This window comes from Esox lucius, chromosome 11, assembly GCF_011004845.1.
Source record: "Esox lucius isolate fEsoLuc1 chromosome 11, fEsoLuc1.pri, whole genome shotgun sequence".
NCBI lineage: Eukaryota > Metazoa > Chordata > Actinopteri > Esociformes > Esocidae > Esox > Esox lucius.
In genome coordinates, this window is record NC_047579.1 from 45866034 (window position 1) to 45887495 (window position 21462).

General features: G+C 39.3%; 1 protein-coding gene across 3 annotated transcripts in view; it reads left to right on the forward strand.

Annotated features, from left to right (window-relative positions):
- The window catches only part of LOC105013392 (myoferlin), a 59694-nt gene that overhangs the window by 23149 nt on the left and 15083 nt on the right, over window positions 1-21462 (forward strand). The window contains exons 19-39 of one of the 3 annotated variants that reach the window (XM_029123319.2): window positions 2126-2239; window positions 2636-2813; window positions 2924-3048; window positions 3148-3257; window positions 3521-3713; window positions 3950-4105; window positions 4819-4950; window positions 5344-5507; window positions 6197-6311; window positions 7931-8033; window positions 8143-8282; window positions 8482-8646; window positions 9404-9491; window positions 9836-9913; window positions 10175-10356; window positions 14214-14372; window positions 14466-14567; window positions 15288-15449; window positions 16513-16678; window positions 16815-16885; window positions 17227-17325. In XM_029123319.2, the coding sequence (XP_028979152.2) occupies window positions 2126-2239; window positions 2636-2813; window positions 2924-3048; window positions 3148-3257; window positions 3521-3713; window positions 3950-4105; window positions 4819-4950; window positions 5344-5507; window positions 6197-6311; window positions 7931-8033; window positions 8143-8282; window positions 8482-8646; window positions 9404-9491; window positions 9836-9913; window positions 10175-10356; window positions 14214-14372; window positions 14466-14567; window positions 15288-15449; window positions 16513-16678; window positions 16815-16885; window positions 17227-17325 (2802 nt within the window). The remainder of the gene's footprint in view (window positions 1-2125; window positions 2240-2635; window positions 2814-2923; window positions 3049-3147; window positions 3258-3520; window positions 3714-3949; window positions 4106-4818; window positions 4951-5343; window positions 5508-6196; window positions 6312-7930; window positions 8034-8142; window positions 8283-8481; window positions 8647-9403; window positions 9492-9835; window positions 9914-10174; window positions 10357-14213; window positions 14373-14465; window positions 14568-15287; window positions 15450-16512; window positions 16679-16814; window positions 16886-17226; window positions 17326-21462) is intronic. The other 2 variants (XM_029123320.2, XM_029123321.2) reach the window with 2 other exon arrangements.

Consider the following 21462-nt stretch of genomic DNA (forward strand, 5'->3'; position numbering starts at 1 on the left):
GAATTTCTCTAGTTGCTGTGTGATGATTGGAGCATTTTGTGGAGTTCTGTGCTTTTGTGGCCCTGTGTCTAGTGCAGTAGTGTAGTGGTAACCCTTACCTTAAACCAAACCACACAATAAGGAGAGAGTATATACAGAACCTACCTTTCTGCAAGACTTACCCTCTGTCAATATCCAGCAAAATCTGCATTCCTCTCTACAAGACCAAGCATGCCACAATAATCACATACACTACCAAATCAACTACTTTAACAAGCCCCGAGAAAGTTAAAGAGCAATTCTATTCAGAGCAAGATAACATCATCCAGTCCACTACCCCAAATTACCAACTAATGATTTCTAGTGATTTTAATAAGAGGGTGGGCAAAGACAGCCTGATCTGTCAAGTAATTGCCAATACAGAGGAAAACGAGGACATGAATAGAAATGGCTCCTACTTCTGACTACATGCCCAGAGCTTAGTTTTTCCATAACAAATCTATCTTCAGACAAGCACAAAATTACAAGATACTACCATACCCTAGTATAATTTTGTTTTAAACTGTTCAAGCAACAAATGTGTTCCAGAATGGAACTGTTACTTCATGGCATGGGAACTTGTTAATAACTTTATTCTGTTTATCTTGTGTGTGTTTGCCCCTGCCCCTCTGAAGCATAACCCCTTAGCCAAATGATTGATTTGTTTAATTAGAGAATAAATTATTAACATTTTCAATGCTAGTTAAGAGTAGAATCATTATAATGTGTCAAAATGGATTTAACTATGACAAAGTAAGATCTTTCTTGTTCTAAAAATGGTAAAATGTATTCCTTTCCCAAAATGAGACAATAAGAAATTAATTCCTGTTGCGTCCTTGATAGTCTGCCTAGAACCTCAGAGGATCCTCAGTTGGTAGAGGTTCTCCAGGATGTCTGAGAGGATCCAGATGAATTGTAATTTAGATTCAAATATAGAGCAAACCTGTGGCGCAGCATGAATTTTGTAAGTATGTATTCTTTTGGCACGTATTTGTCACCTTTGTTAACAATGGGTGACATATTTACTCACGAAGGGTGAAATACTTATTTACTTTACAGAAAGTTTGATCTTTCTAAAAAAAAAAAATATGGTCCTCCCTCCAGTTAAATACATTTTCATGTTAGCCTAGCTTAACACTTGAAAAAAACAAGTGACCAAGAAGTGATAATGAAATGACAAGTTATTCCCAATTACACCATTGTTCTACATTATTGTAAATTAGCAAATCTATTCCAAATTGAGACCTTTTAAAGGTTTGCAAGTCAAGAGAGGCAGTTGTACACTGACACGCGCATATGCAAATACATGACTGTATAAGAACTTGTAATTTGGTCATATACATAAAAAAAAAAACATTTTGAATTGATTTTAGCTTTGATAGTGTAGTCAATGAAGTGTCATGCAAAAATGTATTAGCACATATCCACTTTGATATTAAACCTTAAACCAAGCCGTTGGATGGTATTCCAATTAACCTGTGGTAGCCAAGTTGACAAAATAAACGATTGGCATGAGATAAATGTGAATTAAAATGTCATAATTTTGTTAATGGATATCATAATTATACCTCCCTCAGCAATGTGGCTTATTTTACCACCGTGTCCTATGAGAACAGGAAGCAGCTTGCCATATTAGACTAGCGGTTTTAACCAATTATTATAGCATAGCAGTAGTGTCTTAGTTTAGGGCTGCTCAATCCAATTCCTCAAAAGATACCATCCGGTTTTCTCTTTTGTAACTGGTATACAATAAAATGTAACTGGTAGCTTAGAAATAAGGAAAGTAACAACAGTGTCACTGCAGTAAAAGAAAAACATCCTTGCTGCACCAGCAACTGGAACCACAAAACCAGTATAAACATAATAGTTGTTAGCATCTTAGTAATTTATGTCTGAGTTTCAATAGAAACCACAATAAATCAGTGTGACGGCATAAATCGTTATTAGCAAATCCAATGGACTACCAGAGGGAGATACCGTCTCTCTATCACAAGGTGAAAAATATTTAAGGGACGGTTTTCCTGACTCAGGTTAAGCCTAATCTAGAACTTTGCTTAAGCATTGTCTGTGAAATCGGCCCTGGATGTTTTACAAATCCTTTTATCAGGGTGAAGGGGTGGCCTACAGGGGCAGAGTCCTCATCGAGCTCTCCACTCAGCTGGAGGGCAAAGCTGACAGGAAAGTAGACGACATCTCCAGTGACGACATCCTGGTGGCCCAGGTAAACAGAGAGATTCTTTCATAGCTGGGATTTTGTTGCTTCAAGAATTAATAGAAATCTGTCTGAGACAGGGTTATTGTCATTTCAAATTGAAAGCAGTCTATTTAAGAATGAAACAGCGATTCCATTTTAAAATTGGGCAGCAATAAACTAAAAAGGAGGTTTTTACACAATTTATATTATTTCCAGAAATGACTGTCTGCAATTAAAATTGACTGTAAAACTGCTCTGAAACAGATGGATATAGAGTTGAATATATCCTCCGTTCAGGACCCACCGTTCAGATTTCTATGTGTGGACCAGTGCTTCCAAAAAAAGATTTTTTTTATACCAAAGACAAAACAATAGTGACATTGAAATAAAGCTACTCTGACTTCTCTGGGTTTATTATTTCAGAAATACCAGCGAAGGAGGAAGTTCTCGCTTTGTGCTGTGTTCCATAGCTCATGCATGCTCCAGGAACCCGGTGAGCCAATCCAGTTTGAGGTTAGCATCGGTAACTATGGAAACAAGCTGGACTCTACCTGCAAGCCATTATCGTCTACAACCCAGTACAGCTGTGCTGTGTTTGACGGTAATCAAAACTATACAATACCATTACTGGACTGAACTGTCCCGTTATATGTTAAACAATACCCCTCAGTAGCTTGAAACGTAGATAACTTTTTTCTGTTTCTGCCATAGGTAACCACTACTACTACCTGCCCTGGGCGGATACCAAACCTGTTGTCATTCTCACATCTTTCTGGGAAGACATCAGCCACCGACTGGATCCAGTCAACATCATTCTCTACATTGCATACAGACTGGTGAGAAATCATAAAAAAAAAAGTCAATCTTTCAGTCAATCATGGGACAAAGCTTATTGTGGCAACTTTGTTATTTCCGTCTGTTTTAATTTCTGTCAGGAGTCCAACCTCACGTCCTTGAGAACAGCCATCCTTGCCAAAGCCTCAGATGCACGCTTAGCTGAGATCTGGCTCAAACTCATCAACCAAGTTATTGAGGACCTGAGCAAGTAAAACATTCATTGATTCTATCTCAGCTTATGATTGTTTCTTTTTAGGTTCTTTAGCATATTTCAATTTACAAGCTAGCTCCCTCTTTCTATCTCATGATATTATATGCTGTGATCATTTCAGAAGTTCTGAAAACCTTACTCTAGTTTACTCTGAACGTTTTCTAAGAACGTTCCTGTATTTGGCGTTTTCAAGATTTCAATTTTTAAAAGTAATAACTATAGTCTAGCTTCTCTGACAGCTTCAAATTAGCTTCTGATAGCTTTCAGATACCAGAGCTTGACGGCAAGCCAAACCTGACCTCGCTGGACCTCCAGATTAAGAAGATGCGTGACTCAGCAGTGGCCAGCATCAGAGAGATGGCCAAACAGATGAAAGAGGAGGCCACCAACGTTAAATCCACGCTTACAGATATTGAGGACTGGCTGGAGAGATTGAAACAGCTTGCAGATGAGGTCAGGAGCAAAACGACAATTGACATTGTTATTACATTCAGGGTTCACCAGCTAAAGCCACCTTTGTGATGAACACACATACCAGAATACTGCAGGGATTGAATTCTCTCTCTTCTACTACTGTGTCAATGTCAAACCGACCCTCTCTCTTTCTTGCTTGTTCTCCCCTCCAGTTATCTCTTTTCATCTCCTCTTAATTATGTATCTTTGTTAACTGTCTTTGGCTGTGTCCTTAGTCCCAGAATAGTATACCTGATGTGGTGATCTGGATGCTGCGTGGAGAGAAGAGGGTGGCATATGCTCGCATCCCAGCCAATCAGATCCTATACTCCACCTACAGTGAACAGGCCTGTGGGAGATACTGTGGCAGGACCCAGACCATCTTCATGCAGGTATTACAGTGGAGAACAGAAACATGAAAACTGATTGTAGTAGTACACTGAACAAAATGCATTTAAGTTCCCTAGCCATTCAGGTATTGCAAACATTTTTGTGACTTTTGGTCGGCGCAATGCAGTACATTATGTTGCCTCTACCACAAATCCACACATAGCTACAGCTATCATTAGTTACATCTCCTTGACCATCATCAACCAGTGTGCTGCTCTCATGTCTTTTGAAATATGAATCCAAATGTGTACCTATGAACCGAGCCAAACTAATTACTTGTCTATGCAGGCTAGGTGTCCAATGTTCATCTGACAGTCAGACATGTCCAGTGTTACTTTGACATTCAGGCTGAAAGGCCTGACAGTGAGACTAGGTGTCCAGTGGTGATCTGAGCCAGATTAGGTGTTCACTGTTGCTCTGATAGATTAGTAGTCTAGTTTAATGTCCACTGTTAATCTGTCAGGTTAACTGTCCGGCTTAACTCTACTGGTTGGACTTGGATTAACACAATGTTTTGATGTTAAGACTTATATTACTGTAACTACATTTTAACCCTCAAGAAAATCTGATGATTGTTTTAACCCTCAAGAATGTTAACCCTCAAGAAAATGTATTTAGTTTTTTTTTTACCCTGGTTCCACAGTTTAGCCACTTTATTGATATACCCATATACTCTCATTTACAACATTTTATTATGTTTGTTTGTTTTGGCCAGTACCCCATGGACAAAAACAAAGGTCTGAAGATCCCTGCCATGCTCCGTGTCAACATGTGGCTTGGGCTGTCTGCCCATGAGAAGAAGTTCAACAGCTTTTCAGAAGGAACTTTCAGCGTGTTCGCTGAAATGGTATTATTATTCATATATGACTTGCACCAATTCTTTGTTGTATAGTTGTATAGTGGGTATATAACCTTGTTTTTACTATGCTGATAAACAAAATGCAGTGACATTGAGTACCTTTTGGTGCATGTTGATTTCAATGGGTCTTCTTCTCTATTTTTTATATGTATATTTTCGCCCAATCAACGTCTCTTTTCACTTGCACTTCCATTGAAGTTATATTATCAAGATGCAGTTACCCACTCAATTAGGCTTAAGTGCCTTGCACAAGGACACAATGATGGATTTTTCATCTTGTCAGCTTGGGTATTCAAACACTTTCACTTACTTGGCCAATGCTTTAACTCTCAATTGACCTTTCTAGCCCTTACTGCATTATGCTTTCTCCTCTCCCATCAGTATGAGAACCAGGCTCAGGTGTTTGGGAAGTGGGGCACCACAGGGCTGGTGTACCGGCATAAGTTCTCTGATGTGACCGGAAAGGTGAAGCTTAAGAAGGAGTGCTTCATGCCCCCCAAGGGGTGGGAGTGGGAGGGTGACTGGATTGTCGACCCTGAGAGAGGGTGAGTGTAACTTTTTGGCGGGCTTAAACACACACGTGTGTGTGTATGTGTGTACATGCACACACGCACAGGTTTGTTAACCCTAGAGTATGATGAACAGGATCGTAATCTTCAGCTGAGACTACAATGAGTTAGTGGGAGTGTTAAGGTCTGTGGTGTTTTTGTGTGTCTTTGTTTTAAATTACTTATGAGAAAGATATACTCACACTGATAGTAAAACAAGGAACATTTTACCTTGTCATGACAATTTTTTGGCACCTATGAGGAAAAATGCTGTTCATGGTTTACATTTATTTTAAAAGGTACGCTTGAGGTTAGAATCATGTTTAAGAAATAGGTTAGATTTTTTTATGGTAAGGTTAGGGTCATTTGAATGGTAAAATTGTTTTGTCTCCATAAGGATAGTAAAAGGTAAACTGTATGTGTGTGTGATTCAGGTCTAACAATACAACTGGCTACCAAAAGTCCCCATAAAAATGGTCAAACTATTGACAACACTTTAGCTGTTCCCTACTAGGAAAAAGGCTGTTTCCAGTTCAGAGGGTTTTTTTTTTTGAGTTTTTTTTTTTAAAGAGGTTTGGGTTTAGGGTAAAATGAATTATCTTTAGGGTAAAAGTTGGGTTTAGGGTTAGAGGTTCAGGAGAATCCTGTTAAGCCATGAAAACAGGATATGTGTTTGTGTGATTCAGACTCCTAACAGAGGCAGACGCGGGGCACACTGAATTCACAGATGAGGTATTCCAGAATGAAACGCGTTACCCTGGTGGGGAGTGGAAGCCTGCTGCTGAACCTTTTACTGATGTGGTGAGACAGCACACATACACGCACGGACACATGCCATACACACAAACACACCCACACACAGGCCCTCTTTATATACAAGAGGGAATACATATGCAACACAAATAGGGCTGCAGCAACGAATCGATAAAAATCTAGAACGTCGATAACAAAAAGTGTTGCCAACAAATGTCACCATCGAATTACTTGGGTCTACACAAAGAAATACATTTTCAAAGATTGCGGTGGCTGAGATGGCAGGGGCTACATCGAATGGAAGTTGCACGCAACCAGAAACGTTTCGGACCACTTAAAGAATACAACGGAAGAATTTTGTTCCAAAGCAGAACTCTCATAGCACGACAGCACTGTAATGCATGAGCATTTAAAGAGAAAACACGTCGTAGCCTTAATGACAAAAGATGAAGAGGGCTCAGCACGGCAAGTTAATATAATACACAATATTTTATTTTGTATTCATGGAGTTTAGGCTGAGTTAACGTTGATATACCTGAGCACATTGAGTTTGTGTATATAGTTGCGCGGCTCCGGCTAGCTATGCATTCACAACGTTACTGATGAATGAACCCCTTACATTAGTGTCAAATTTAGTCAGTTCTATGTTTCTCCACAATAAATACGTTGATGTATTTAAGTGCATTACAATTCTGGGAATGATGTATTATTTTCTACCCGATACATTCGATAGATTCATCAATTATCAAAATAGTGTTTAGCTGCAGCCCTAAAAACAAACCATGTTTCCTTCACATCACACAGTTTCTGCACAAGTCAAGTTATGTTGTATTAAAAAAGTCTCACCAGGAACTCACTTGGGGTGCTAGAATGTATCCTAAGAGTGTGGCTCTCAAAACTCGTCACAAGAGAAGACATAAAAATGTTTCCTCAATCCTCTTACAGTAAATATATACATATATCTTATAATAAAATAAGATGTATATTAACATACCAAATACTGGAGGCAAAAGGCCTTGACAGAGGCCTCTGGCATCCTGAAGCATTCAGCCTCTATCATAGAAGATCCCTGTGCTGGGCCTATAACATTTTCTCTCTATTGCTGAAAATCAGTGTGGCATTTTCAGAGGAAGTTGGCTATATTTAAGATTAGCATAAATGTTATAATTGGCGCCTTAGCAACTACATCTGCATTCAACACTAGCAGATTTCTGAGCTCAAGTGGACGTATTCTTGTATTGTTTTATACCTGTGTGTCTCATCAAAAAAAGGGTAGGAACTGTGTCAGTAAAATGTGATTTATGTTGACAGGTCTGTTTCTTTGACATGGTGGAATATTTCTGTTTTTGGTCAAATCAATGATCTAAGAAATAGTGGTAGGAATACCTTTGTTAGCAAATTGTTGAATGGAGAACTATCACATCTAAGTACACACTGAGTATGTGGTCCTCCCACTACAACCCAAGACTGAATACATTATAATAATTGTCCCCAAAAAAAGTTAATATTTACTTAGAAGAATAATAGTAATTAATTTAAGATTAAGATTAATTGTACCAAGGAATATCAGGATTATTTTGACATTGTGTGTCATATGTGATGTAGTTGTCAAAAGCTGTTACCGAGCCATTATTTAATGTTGGATGTGACTGACTGTAACTGTGTAGAATGGGCAGACATGCCAGAGTGCAGGGGAAATGGAGTGCCCTGCAGGCTGGAAGTGGGAGGACGACTGGAGCTTTGACAGCAACAGGGCCGTGGACGAGAAAGGTAAGGAATGACAGGGCTTTTTTCTACAATTGTATGGTACTGAGCGTACAGTGCGTAATGTAACACTGACACTGTACGCCGATTTGCCGTTGTGCTTGTTGTTTGACAGGTTGGGAGTATGGCATCACCATTCCCCCCGATGACAAGCCCAGGTCCTGGGGAGCAACAGAGAAAATGTACCACACCCACCGCAGGAAGAGGCTCGTACGGCCACGAAGGAAAATATCGAACACTGCAGCAGCACCCGAGGTGAGGGGACGAGGAGGCGTGACAGAAGCGGATGGAGAAGGAGGAAGAGGAATGTGGGAAGGTGGAAAGGGGTTTCTAGGAGATAGTGGAAAACATTTAGCGTGAAGGGCCGGAGTGGAAGCGACCGTTCTCGTGTGCGTCTGATCAAATTGCCGAAGTGTTATTCCTCACATATGCCACTGCCTTTTTGATTGCCCAGAGGCGGGATTCAGGCGAGGGCTGGGAATACTCGTCCCTGATTGGCTGGAAGTTCCACAGGGTGGCGCGCTCATCGGACACTTTCCGCCGTCGGCGTTGGAGACGGAAGATGGCCCCGTCCAATGGCATTGGATCATCAGCTATCTTCAAACTGGAGGGGGCACTGGTTTGTAACAGTAGATGTTCAAAAACAGTCCAAGTGGAAAGTTAGACTAAAACTACGCCACCTCGAAGTACATTACATGGGTTAGGGTTAAACGTTTAGCAAATGTTGTTGTCTCGCAGCTGTGTTGCTGGGTAATGGAGAGACATAACAAAGGCTTCGGGAAGCCTTGCCCCGGCATTAATATGGAATTTCCAAATGCCTTTTAACATCTTGATTACAATATCCTCTCATTATTCTCCTCCAAAGGAACCTTCCTGGTTGGCACAAAAACATCAGATAAGACCAGAACTGACTCATGCCCTACTTATTCATCAACATTGTTGTGTTGCAGTGTCTTAATGGGCACTGTCTATAAACAGCCCTAATCCTTGTTCCCTTTTGAAGATTAGAGAGGATTGGAATGGTGTAACTGAAGAGGTTCCTCTGTAGCAGTCCAGTCATCTAAAATCTCTTTTGGGTGCTGTTTAGCATATTTTCTTTGGCAATGGTTTTGTCTTGATATGATGTCATGATGAGTCTGTAATCAGTGAATGTAAATATGAATGGGTGTTCATCATATCCTATATAACTTTTATAAAGTCTGTCTATTCCTCTCTGGAATTGCCCATAATGTCTAATGAAGGCATTGCTAGTCCTGTTCTAAGATGTTCTCTGCTTTTCTTGCTGCATTTACAGAGGCAGTAGAGCTGTTGGTAAAATGTAAAAAGGTCATAAGTGTGGGGTATGTGTAAACTCACCCCCTGTGTTTTGTCTATAGGGTGTAGATGTTGATGAGCAGGTCAGCAAGAAGGATGCAGCCCTGCTTTTTGGTGCCAGCACTCCGACCGTTTCCTGTCACTTTGACCGTGAGTAATGCGGACCCATGCCAGCTAATTGCATACACTGATTAAGATAAGCCTGTTAACATAGATGTGTATGAAAACATGTTCATTCATCACTGTCCATAGTTTAACTCAGTTATGTTTTTTGCAGATATATTTAAATAAAAGATGGACAGCATCAGCATATTGTTATGGATAGACATTCATTGTCATTATTTTGAGATGAAAGACAATAGAAAGTCCCTAGACCTTAATCGGGCTGCAGCCAATGCATGTTGACTTCTCATATTCCATCCTGCCTGCCCCTTCCTCTTCGGAAGTCTGAGAAGATTTCAGACGACATCCAATCAGTATCACTCTCTCATCAGGGTGTTATGTGTATCATCTGAGAGTGTATGTCTATCAGGCCAGGCATCTCATCGCCATGGACAAGGATAGCTTCTCAGGTGAGGAAAATCACTCAAAAATGATAAAAGGGCAAATGGGTCCCTTTTGTTTTAGCATTTTTTTTAACCGCGTATGTTCTAACTAGTTATTGAACATTGTCCACATTCTCCAGGCTACAACATTTACTAGTGTATTGTGTATTTAAGCAGAGAAGTTGCAGGTCGAAGCATAAGCTATTCATCAACGCAGTTGTAATGCACTACAAGCTGATTAAATCTGTTTTAAAAATACAACGCCTGTGCTCTGGTCTGCTGGTTCAGATCCCTATGCCCATGTGTCATTCCTCCATGTGAGTAAGACCACAGAGGTCATCAAGGCCACTCTGAACCCCACCTGGGACCAGACCCTCATCTTCAATGACATTGAGATCTATGGAAACCCACAGACAATTGCACAAAACCCCCCGAGTGTGGTATTGGAGCTCTACGACAGTGACCAAGTGGTATGTACCCATAGAGATAGTGGTCTCTATTGCCCAAAGGTTTGTTTTAGCATGTACTGGGCCATTGTTTTACCATTTTGTAGTAGTCAAATGGCAGGGATTTCCTACAGTTTAAAGAAGTATGAGATACAGAGGCTCTCCTCTTTACATCTTTCCAAATGTTTTGTTTTACCTTAAAATGTATTTAATCTAGTAAAATAATATGAATTCAACGCAAATCCGGAATAAGGTTCTACAAAAGCATCAATCAGGGGTGGGATATAAAAGCAATGTCAAGCATTGAATATCCCAAGGATCACAGTAAAGTTCATTATAGAAAAATGGGGAGAATATGGCACCACTGTGAATTGATCTAGGACAGACCGTATTGGATGAGAAGTGCACTAGCCAACGAGACCACCAGTGGCCTATGGCAACTCTAAATGTGTTAGTCTTCCATGGCTGAGGTGGGAGACACTGTGCATACTGCAAAAATAAAACATATACCTTACAAAACTGGCCTTTATGGGAGTGGCAAAACAAAGAACTCACATCAAAGCTAAAGTTTGCCAGGTGGCATCTGGAAGACTCTGAGACTGAGTGGAAGAAGATTATATGGTCTGTTGAGATCAAAATTGATTAAAAACAAGAAACCAGGCAAGCCTAGTTCAGCCGGCCCGCAATAGAAAATGTTGCCACTTTAAGATTCAAACCCGGGTCACCCACTTGAAAGGCTGTGTCGTAAACCACTACACCACAGCGCTGTACATTTGTTGGCTGTCAGTACAGCCTCTTGTCTCTATTTTGAACAAATCCACTTTTGCCACTGGCCATTGTAATAGTTAATTGGCCATTCGTGAATGACATTGATACAGTTAAACTGACTAACGTTTCTTACTAAGTTTACCTCCACCACAAATAGCAGCTATGTATCGCGTTTGCCACTGGCTGTTTTAACCCTTGGTAGCCTATGGGGCTTTCGGACGGATTTCACTACTGGGACATTTTGGGTCTTAGATTCATTTCTGTAACTGATACAACCTATTATGATGTATCCTGGTAATAGCAACCCCTCTGGCTACAATAAAAACACATAAAAACAGACTTCTGGGTCACTATTTATAAAACTCATCTGTTTGAAAGGCAAAAAAAAAAATTCTGAAAACATTTCTGCCATTCAGCATCAAGATTTTTTTTTAAAGCATTATGAGATTTTGTGTCAATGGTATTTCCTCATACTTTCATGCCTTTACTATCAAATTACACTGTAATTGGGTTGAAAATAATGAAATAATTATATAATAGAAGGTAAAAAATATAGGCACCCCCAAAAAATTTGGTTCTTCAACCTAGAAATGAAACACTATAAAATGAAAGATCCAAAACCTATCTAAAGGTTTTTAGGTGTAATGACACAAAACGGCCAGCAGATGGCAGCACTAGATCGCTAGTTACGTTTGGACTTATATATTTTATAAACTTAGAAAAATTACCAACTTCTTCCCAAAAACTCAAGAACATCCCCATACTATTTTGACTAAATATTAATTTTTATATCTTATATATAATACAAACGATGTATTATGGTTCAAAACATCATATATAGTGATGTACACGCTTATAATATCTATCCTTGTCTACAAATTAGCCTTTCTAAGATGCATTGGCAATGTCGTTGCCTGGTGAAACGTTTTCATAGCAACCCAAACTATACAACTATACAACCCATATTATACACGGACAACACCAATTATACACGGAACGCTTCAGGAAAGTGGCTACAAATAATATACCATTGGAATAGGACGATTATGGCGAATCTATTTTTCGAAATATTTATGCAAATGAGCACTGTCCGCGGTATCGCGGATGTCGACTATGGATGGTTAACAGCGTATTAGCCAGTAATAAGCTTTACCAGTGTCATAAGAATTGAGCAATTGCCAAAAGCTATTTCATTTCATGGCATAAGAACTTATTTTTTTCTTTGTGAAAAGACGAGATGCAACTAAGAAAATATCAGGAAAAACCCTACTAGAACAACTGAACTTTATTTGTGATTAATCAGAGTCACTTTAAATGATGGCAGGTGTGTAATGACTTCTTTTTAACATGAGTTTGAATGTGATTGGTTAATTCTGAACACAGCCACATCCCCAGTTATAAGAGGGTGTGCACACTTATGCAACCAGGTTATTGTAAGGTTTTTATTTGTAATTCTTCCCCCTTGAAGATTTCAGTTTGTTTTTCAATTGAATTGTTCACATTATAGGTTGCATTGAAAGTGGAAAACATTTTAACATGGATTGTATGATGCTCTCCATGTGCACAAATATGTTTTAATGGGGCAGATGAAAATAAAAATATTCTATATTGTCTTCTATAATGGGTCTGATTCTGACTTAGGTTACCTGGGTTATACACACTCACTTATAGTGGCCGTATGTAAAATTGTTACGGAACTACTGGCATTAATAGAAGCATTAATGACCAGAAGACATTTGCACTAAATGTTAATATTTCAAATATTATTTTCTACAAAATTGAGTGCCTGAGATGTTCCACACAGCGATGGTATCTGCCGACGCTCTGGATTTTGACCATGACCTGATTCCCTCATGATTTCACCTTTACGAGGCAATGAAACAATGAGAAGAATTCCTAAGTTATAAGTGGAATAACTTTTTCTTGCACTTTAATTAAATAATTCATTAAATCTATCAATAAGACAGTGTTAAATGAATCATGATCAGATTAGATGGGGGAGTTGTACAAACGTATAAAAAAATAAATACAGTGCCTTCAGTTCAAATGTTACCTTTGGGCAATATCCAAGGTTTTAATTACATACCTCACTCTTTTTTCTATTTCTATCATGTTAAATATTACCCACTATCAGTATCAGTAGCTGTAATTAGCACATACATTATATTTTAGGGCCTTCCGCTGTTTCTTTTGTTACCTTCATATACTTTCTCTCTAATTGTGTACGCAATTACAGCCGTGTGCTTCATAATGGAACAGAACAAAGACAGAGCAGATTAGGATCTTGCCGGACACATTTCAATAATTGACCATGTCATCAGTGCCTGCAATAGACTTTGGTGTTGAAGCCTACACTAAAGCTGCATCCTCCCTGTCTTCCATCAACATTATAACGACATGCAATCAATCATCTTTCCTTAAATGAAAAATGGCAGGCAGGGGGCGAAATCCCTTAAGTCATTTCCATGTAGCTGACATTCTGCTCACTTTCTGTGAGGTAGTGCCATCTACCCCTAAATTTTTTATACTTTTAAAATGTCAAAAAATGTCAAAAAATGTTTACAGCTTTGTAAGCTGGTCAGCCTTAAGTTTAGTGAGTGCACTTTGTAATTATTTATGACTCCCCCTTTGAAATAAATGAAAGAATATGTGTATATACAGTACTAGTCAAACGTTTGGACACAGTACTGTATATATGTTTGGGTGTGTCCGTTTGGGTGTGTCCTACTTGTTGACAGATACTGTATATGTATGTGCAAAACATCACATTCAGTACTCTTTGTCATTAAAAATAAACAACTGAATTACATTTTTTTATTAAGATTTATGTCAGCCCAATAGGAAAGAAGATGTGCACACTCTTCCTACCAGCTGGATCTATGATACTTTTAGGTGATTCTCAGAATCATCTTGGGTGAATATACTGTCCGCATGGACCAAAAACTGGTTGAAAATAGTTAATTTGAGTGTTCATTTTTCATGTAGTTATTAGTTTCTACATAGGCGGTTGTTTGGGCTTCTGTTATTGAATACACTGATTCTAGAGCATGTGCTGAATGTACGAGAACATGAATACAGGGGCCACATGTCCCTACTCTGTGTCGGGCCATCAGGGTAAGGATGAGGCCATGGGTCGCAGCATGTGTCCCCCGGTGGTGAAGCTGAATCCCGGCGCTGCAGTCTCCCCAAAATTGCTTTGGTTCCCCATCACCAAGAAAGGCCACAGTGCCGGAGAGATACTGGTTGCTGCTGAGCTACTGCTGAAAGACAAGGTAGAGTTCTAGAGCCCCGTTTTGCAGAGTTGTTTCCGAACGGGGAACTGGATGAAACCGGTTGATTGATTGGTTGACGTGTATTGCTTTTAGGCTAATGAGGGTGATTTGCCCCTGGCACCCCCCCGGCGAGGGGAGAGACTCTACATGGTTCCCCAGGGAATCAGGCCTGTTGTACAGCTTACTGCCATTGAGGTGAGGCCGACATATACAGTGATAATACGAAAAGGCAATGGTTTATGTAGTTTATACATCTAACAACACAATGTACCTTCATAGTAACGTATGATCATGCATGGTGCATGTTTGCACCTAATATTTTTTGCGATCGTCACACTCTCTTTCCCAGATGTGTAATGTAAAATAAAATGTTCTCATCTGTACATCAAATTGAATATAAAATGTTATAGAGCTAAAATGTTATAAGTTGAACTTTGGATAAAGATTACCCGTGATATCAAAATGAATGGCTGTGCATGGCATTTGCATTGTTTACAAACAATTGAGTACATGGGGTGTTACAGTTGAACTAAGCTCATAAAGCTAGTGGTATTATGCAAGAATGAATGGTTACATTATCATTAATTCATAAGTTAAAATAATTGAAGTAGCAAATACAGGCTTTTATGCTTTTCCTGGTTGTAAGAAAACCACCATTTCCAGAATTGATAGTGCTTTTCAATAATCAGAAGCAGTCATTGTTTTGCAATCTCAAAAATACTAGCTTGCTTGCTGGCAAGCTCTGAAGAATACCTAAAAACTAGTGCCACAGACATTTTGAAAAGCCCTCCATCAAGAGTGGGAACAACATTTTACAAGAAAGGGTAATGGAAAACAATTTTATTTAATCAATGGTGTGTGTGTATTTGTGTATTTGGTTATGCAAACTCATGCGTTTGTTGTGTTATGTCATAGATCTTAGCCTGGGGTCTGAGGAACATGAAAAATTACCAGTTGGCTTCAGTCACCTCTCCCAGCCTAATAGTGGAGTGTGGGGGGGAGATTGTCGAGACGCCCGCTATCCAAAACATCAAGAAGAATCCCAACTTCCCAGGATCTATCCTCTTCCTTAAAGTGGTATTGCACAACTTCCCATCAAAGTGAATGTACTCTATAACAGGGGTTTGAACGTTTTTTTCTCATCACATTTTCTCAAAGATCTTAGAGAAAAAAAATTCACAACTCTGTTCATAAATAAAGTGACTGATTGTGATGTTGTTCTGTATTTTAAATGTTTTTAAATTACCAAATGCTAGCTATATTGGCCCTTTGACATCATTCTCATTTTGGTCCCACCACTGAAGACTAATATATAGGAACCTTTTGTCCTGAATATTAGGACAATGGATAGGAATATTTTGATGCATGAATGGGATAAATAACAACACCAAACGATGTTACCAATTTAGTAAAAGCAACATGCAGCATACATTTTAATAATAATAACACTGGAGTCAAAAATAGCAATGATATACTCAATGATATAACTATAAGGAAGGTCAGTGCTACAATGAAATGTTAAATACAAATATGAAGACAAATTGCAATCATTGGTTCACAAAGGCAATATTAGGAATACTGGGGTATTTAAGATACTCTGAAATAGTGAAAAATATGCAGTAATGGTCAGACACAGAGACATCAACGGATAAGGATACTGCAGTGTTTAGCTGCTATGTTGTCGCTAAGTCCAAAGCATGGCCATGGTGGTTGGAAGGCCCATTCACATGTTGAATAGAAGATCTAAAAATGACGAAGTTTGGAATCAGTCTGATTAAACAGTTTGTAATTGAAAAATCACGTGAATGTGGAACATGGCCTTGGTGGTGTACTTAGTGTTTTGACAAGCACATATGGCTGACATTTTAACAATACACTGTGGTATGCATAAGAACTGAGCTCATTGGCACCCAGGCCACCAGAAGGAGTCATTGGAGCACAACAATCCTGAATGCTGCTTGGCTGAAAGCTGTGGCATGTGTCGTCACCTACCTTGTTACTGTTGTAATTGCGGCTGTAGCTGGTCATACCCGTATTCTTCAATACATACGACAGGGAATTATATGAAATATAATTTATAAAATATATATTTGTACATATTAGAAGATTGATCCCGCACCCTCCTTCCCTTCCTCCTCAGCTCCTACCCAAAGAAGAGATGTATACCCCTCCCATTGTGCTTAAGGTGATAGACCATCGGCCTTTTGGTAGGAAGCCCATTGTGGGCCAGTGTACCATTGACTCCCTGGAGGAGTTCCGATGTGACCCCTACTTAACCAGCGCTGAGGTGGCCATGTCGGCCAAAGGTACTCACACTCATACAGACCCAGACTTTCACATGCACACGGATGCATGAAAGCACACAAGACTATACAACATTGCTTGTGTACAGCTTGTTCAATAAAATAACTATCCAGTCTCTTTCGTACATTATTGTTTTAGTGGCCATGATAGCAGCAACTCAAGGAGACATCATCATTGACATGGAGAACAGACAAATCCTTAATACTAGGGTAAATATTACTAATTGTTTCAGTTGTATTGTTTCATCAGCAAATTATACCAGCAAAGGAGCAATATTGCTACACTCTTTCTGCTGTCTCTTCCAAATTGCTTGGCATGCCAGTGAGTGATAAAGAGTTCTGATAACATTAGAAATAAATCTGGTGAAAGTTATCAGAAATGAGTTGTGTTGTGACAAATTCTTAGTATGATTTTATTTTGGTTTTCTTCTTAGTTCCTCACAGAAACAGTAACATTATTTCTTATATCAATGCAAATGATGAACAATTTCCAGACTGAGACAAAATATATTGTTTTTGCAGCTAACTTGAGGTTCTCTGGATTTTTTTAGGAAGAGGAGGCAGTTGACTGGTGGAGTAAGTTCTATGCCTCTTTGGAAGAGCATGCTAAGTGTGGGCCGTACCTGACAAAAGGATATGACACACTAAAGGTACAATCAATACATTCTATCACTGTTTCCATGAATGATAGGTTTGGGTTTTCGGTTCTGGAGTACACCTCTGTGGTTTTTGTTATTTATTTTTATTTGACTGTGTTTTTATACAACTTTCAAAATGATTGTATTCCACTCTTCTGAGCTCAATGATATTTATAAATGATAAACACTAAAACAAAAGTGTTTATAAGAACTCAAATATTTTGGCACAGTGGAATTTCAATGATAAGCATGTTGCCATACTCATGGGAATTAACTTCCCAGACAAGCCCACATTTTGTTACATTCCCAAATAATCAAAGAAAAATGTTGTTACTAAAATGGGAGGGAAATAACAAAGAAGTCACTGATGACCAAACAAAGGTCTGCTGGTAACTGGGTCAGAAACAGCATCCACTGGGTATCCACCAAAACCTACTAGTATTTTTTTGTAACTTTTATTTACACAGAGAAATGGTCTAAAAAAAGATGTACAAAAACAAACAAAAAAAGATATATTGGAATAGGAAAATGCACACAGAAACACACACAAATGAAGCACACACACATTAAAAAAAGAAACCAGGCAAGCCTAGTTCAGCCGGCCCGCAAAATAAAATGTTGCCACCTCAAGATTCGAACCCAGGTCGCCCACATGAAAGGCTGTGTCAGAAATAATTAATACATGTCGTTGCTCTCAGTAGATTCAAACTTAATTCTTCCACTCCACGAGAGGCACTGTCTTTACCACTTCGCCATGGCATTACACATTTCAGCAGTCAAGTTTACCTCCACCACAAATAGCGTCTATGAACTGTATTGCTTTTGCCACTGGCCGTTTTAACAGCTTATTAGCCAGTAATAGGCTTACTTGTATCTACTAACATCCTAGGAATAATCATAAGAATTGAGCAATTGCTAGAGAGACTGAAGATGAACTATTCCATGCCAGAAACAGTCGCAATATAACCGTATACAGTTACAGCCAGTGAAGTTTTTATCATTACAGAATAATTCCCAATGCGTACTTCACTTTGCCTGCGAGGGGCAGTCAGTCAGTCACACAGTCAGTCAGTCATACAGTCACTCAGTAAAAGACATTCGCTTACCCAGTCCGGCAAAAAACATTCACAGTTAACAGAAAAAGGGTATTGTATAATTTGAACTGCCTTATAGGCAACATGATAGTCGAAAGCAGTTTTACCTTACTCAGAGTAAGCTCTCTAGTACTAGCAGGTCATGTGAGTGCATCTGCACTTTTTGCCGGGCCGCGTAAGCAGAGCCGCCCTAGAAGAGTGAATGTTTCTTACTGAGTCCATCCGTCCCTGACTGACTGACTAGGTGACTAAATACCCCTTTTACAGCGTAGTGGTTAGAGATGCGGTCAACACACATGATGCCTGAGGTTCACGACAGATAAAAACTTTGCTGGCTATAACTTTATGTAGCTACATAATAGGAAGCCTAAAATAAAACAGGTGGATATAAGGATTTGTTCAGGAAAGACAAACACTTCGCTACCTACACGATTCTCTTGTCTTTTCACTTGACAAAAAAGTCAGTTATAGATATATCGTCACCAATATTTTAGTAGCAGGATATTATGGTGACAGCACTCAGATTTTCATTATCACAATAAAAGCCATCATTGACATTTAGAAGGCCATAAAGTTAACAATCTAGTAGGTAAATAAATATACTGAGAAGAACAACATTGGAACGGACATTAAACATAAACATACAGACTAGATTGACAGGCTAGATTGTTAACTACACTCACCTAAAGGATTATTAGGAACACCTGTTAAATTTCTCATTAATGCAATTATCTAATCAACCAATCACATGGCAGTTGCTTCAATGCATTTAGGGGTGTGGTCCTGGTCAAGACAATCTCCTGAACTCCAAACTGAATGTCAGAATGGGAAAGAAAGGTGATTTAAGCAATTTTGAGTGGCATGGTTGTTGGTGCCAGACGGGCCAGTCTGAGTATTTCACAATCTGCTCAGTTACTGGAATTTTCACACACAACCATTTCTAGGGTTTACAAAGAATGGTGTGAAAATGGAAAAACATCCAGTATGCGGCAGTCCTGTGGGCGAAAATGCCTTTTTGATGCTAGAGGTCAGAGGAGAATGGGCCGACTGATTCAAGCTTATAGAAGAGCAACTTTGACTGAAATAACCACTCGTTACAACCAAGGTATGCAGCAAAGCATTTGGGAAGCCACAACACGCACAACCTTGAGGCGGATGGGCTACAAGAGCAGAAGACCCCACCGGGTCAGAATTTGGCGTAAACAGAATGAGAACATGGATCCATCATGCCTTGTTAGCACTGTGCAGGCTGGTGGTGGTGGTGTAATGGTGTGGGGGATGTTTTCTTGGCACACTTTAGGCCCCTTAGTGCCAATTGGGCATTGTTTAAATGCCACGGCCTACCTGAGCATTGTTTCTGACCATGTCCATCCCTTTATGACCACCATATGCCCATCCTCTGATGGCTACTTCCAGCAGGATAATGCACCATGTCACAAAGCTCGAATCATTTCAAATTGGTTTCTTGAACATGACAATGAGTTCACTGTACTGAAATGGCCCCCACAGTCACCAGATCTCAACCCAATAGAGCATCTTTGGGATGTGGTGGAACGGGAGCTTCGTGCCCTGGATGTGCATCCCACAAATCTCCATCAACTGCAAGATGCAATCCTATCAATATGGGCCAACATTTCTAAAGAATGCTTTCAGCACCTTGTTCAATCTATGTCACGTAGAATTAAGGCAGTTCTGAAGGCGAAAGGGGGTCAAACACGGTATTAGTATGGTGTTCCTAATAATCCTTTAGGTGAGTGTATATCACCTTATATAATTCAATAAAAAAATGAGTTAGCGCTGCTACCATAATATCCTACTGCTAAAAGAACAGCCATCACTAGTTTACTGTTATATTGCTATTTTTGAATTATGTCTTAGCATTTGTTCAGGATAGTCAAACACTTCGCTGGCTACACCATTCTCTCGTCTTTTCACTTGATGTAAAAGTCTGTTATCGTCACCTATATTGATACAGTAGTTATTGTATCAATGTCATTCACGAATGGCAAATAAGCTGTTAAAACGGCCAGTGGCAAAAGCTATAGAGTTAATAGATGCTATTTGTGGTGGAGGTAAACCTAATAAGAAACGTTACTACGTTTTACACATTGCGTAATGGCGTCTAGCGACATATTACTGGCTAATATGCATTTAAAATGACCAATGGCAAAAGTCATACACTTCATTGATACAATTTGTGGTGGAGGTAAACTTCATAAGAAAGTTACTCAGTTTAACACAATGTTTAATGGTCTCTAACGAAATATTCAAACTAGGCGTGATATTAATGTATGACAACATTATATAATGTCAATATGCTATACTGACACCCGGCAAATGGTCAGCTCTGTGGTGTTGTGGTTAAAGACACAGCCTTTCACATGGGCGACCTAGGTTAGAATCTAGACAGGGCAGCCATGATCAACACTTTCTATTGCGGGCCGGCTGAACTAGGCTTGCCTGGTTTCTTGTCTGAACGAATTAATTAGATGACATTGTTCAGAAGTTGAAACAAACATCAACTAACAACCAAAGTGAATAAAAGGCAATGATGTCTGTAAGTACAGTCAACTCAAGAAGTGTTGACACTTTTCATTAAATTGAGCAAAAGTAATTGGAAAACATAAAAAACACAATGAGTCAAACATAAGGGAATGTTAAATCATAAATTAATGGTATAAATAAAGGAGAGAGTGGTCTGCACCCAGGTAGCAGACTGGTAGGCTGTGCTAATGCAGTTTGAAATTATTTGTTAGAATGCCAGAACGGTGGTGGTTCGAAATGATCTCTAGAGAAAGTTACAGAAAACACACAAATATCATAAATGTATGTATATATTCTGCCTTCCGCTATTGCTAAATCCATGTGTTATTATTTAATCCAGTCTCTTTTTATTCGAGTGTCGCTTAACTGCAGAAAGCCGTGAGCCGTGGTTAGATGTGGGATAGGTTAGTGTTACGTCGTACCTGACGGCTGCAGAGTCACAGAGTAAGTGATCGCTGAATGGCGGTTTGGAGGGCGACGGGCCAGTAGCGGACATTTACTGGTCCATTAT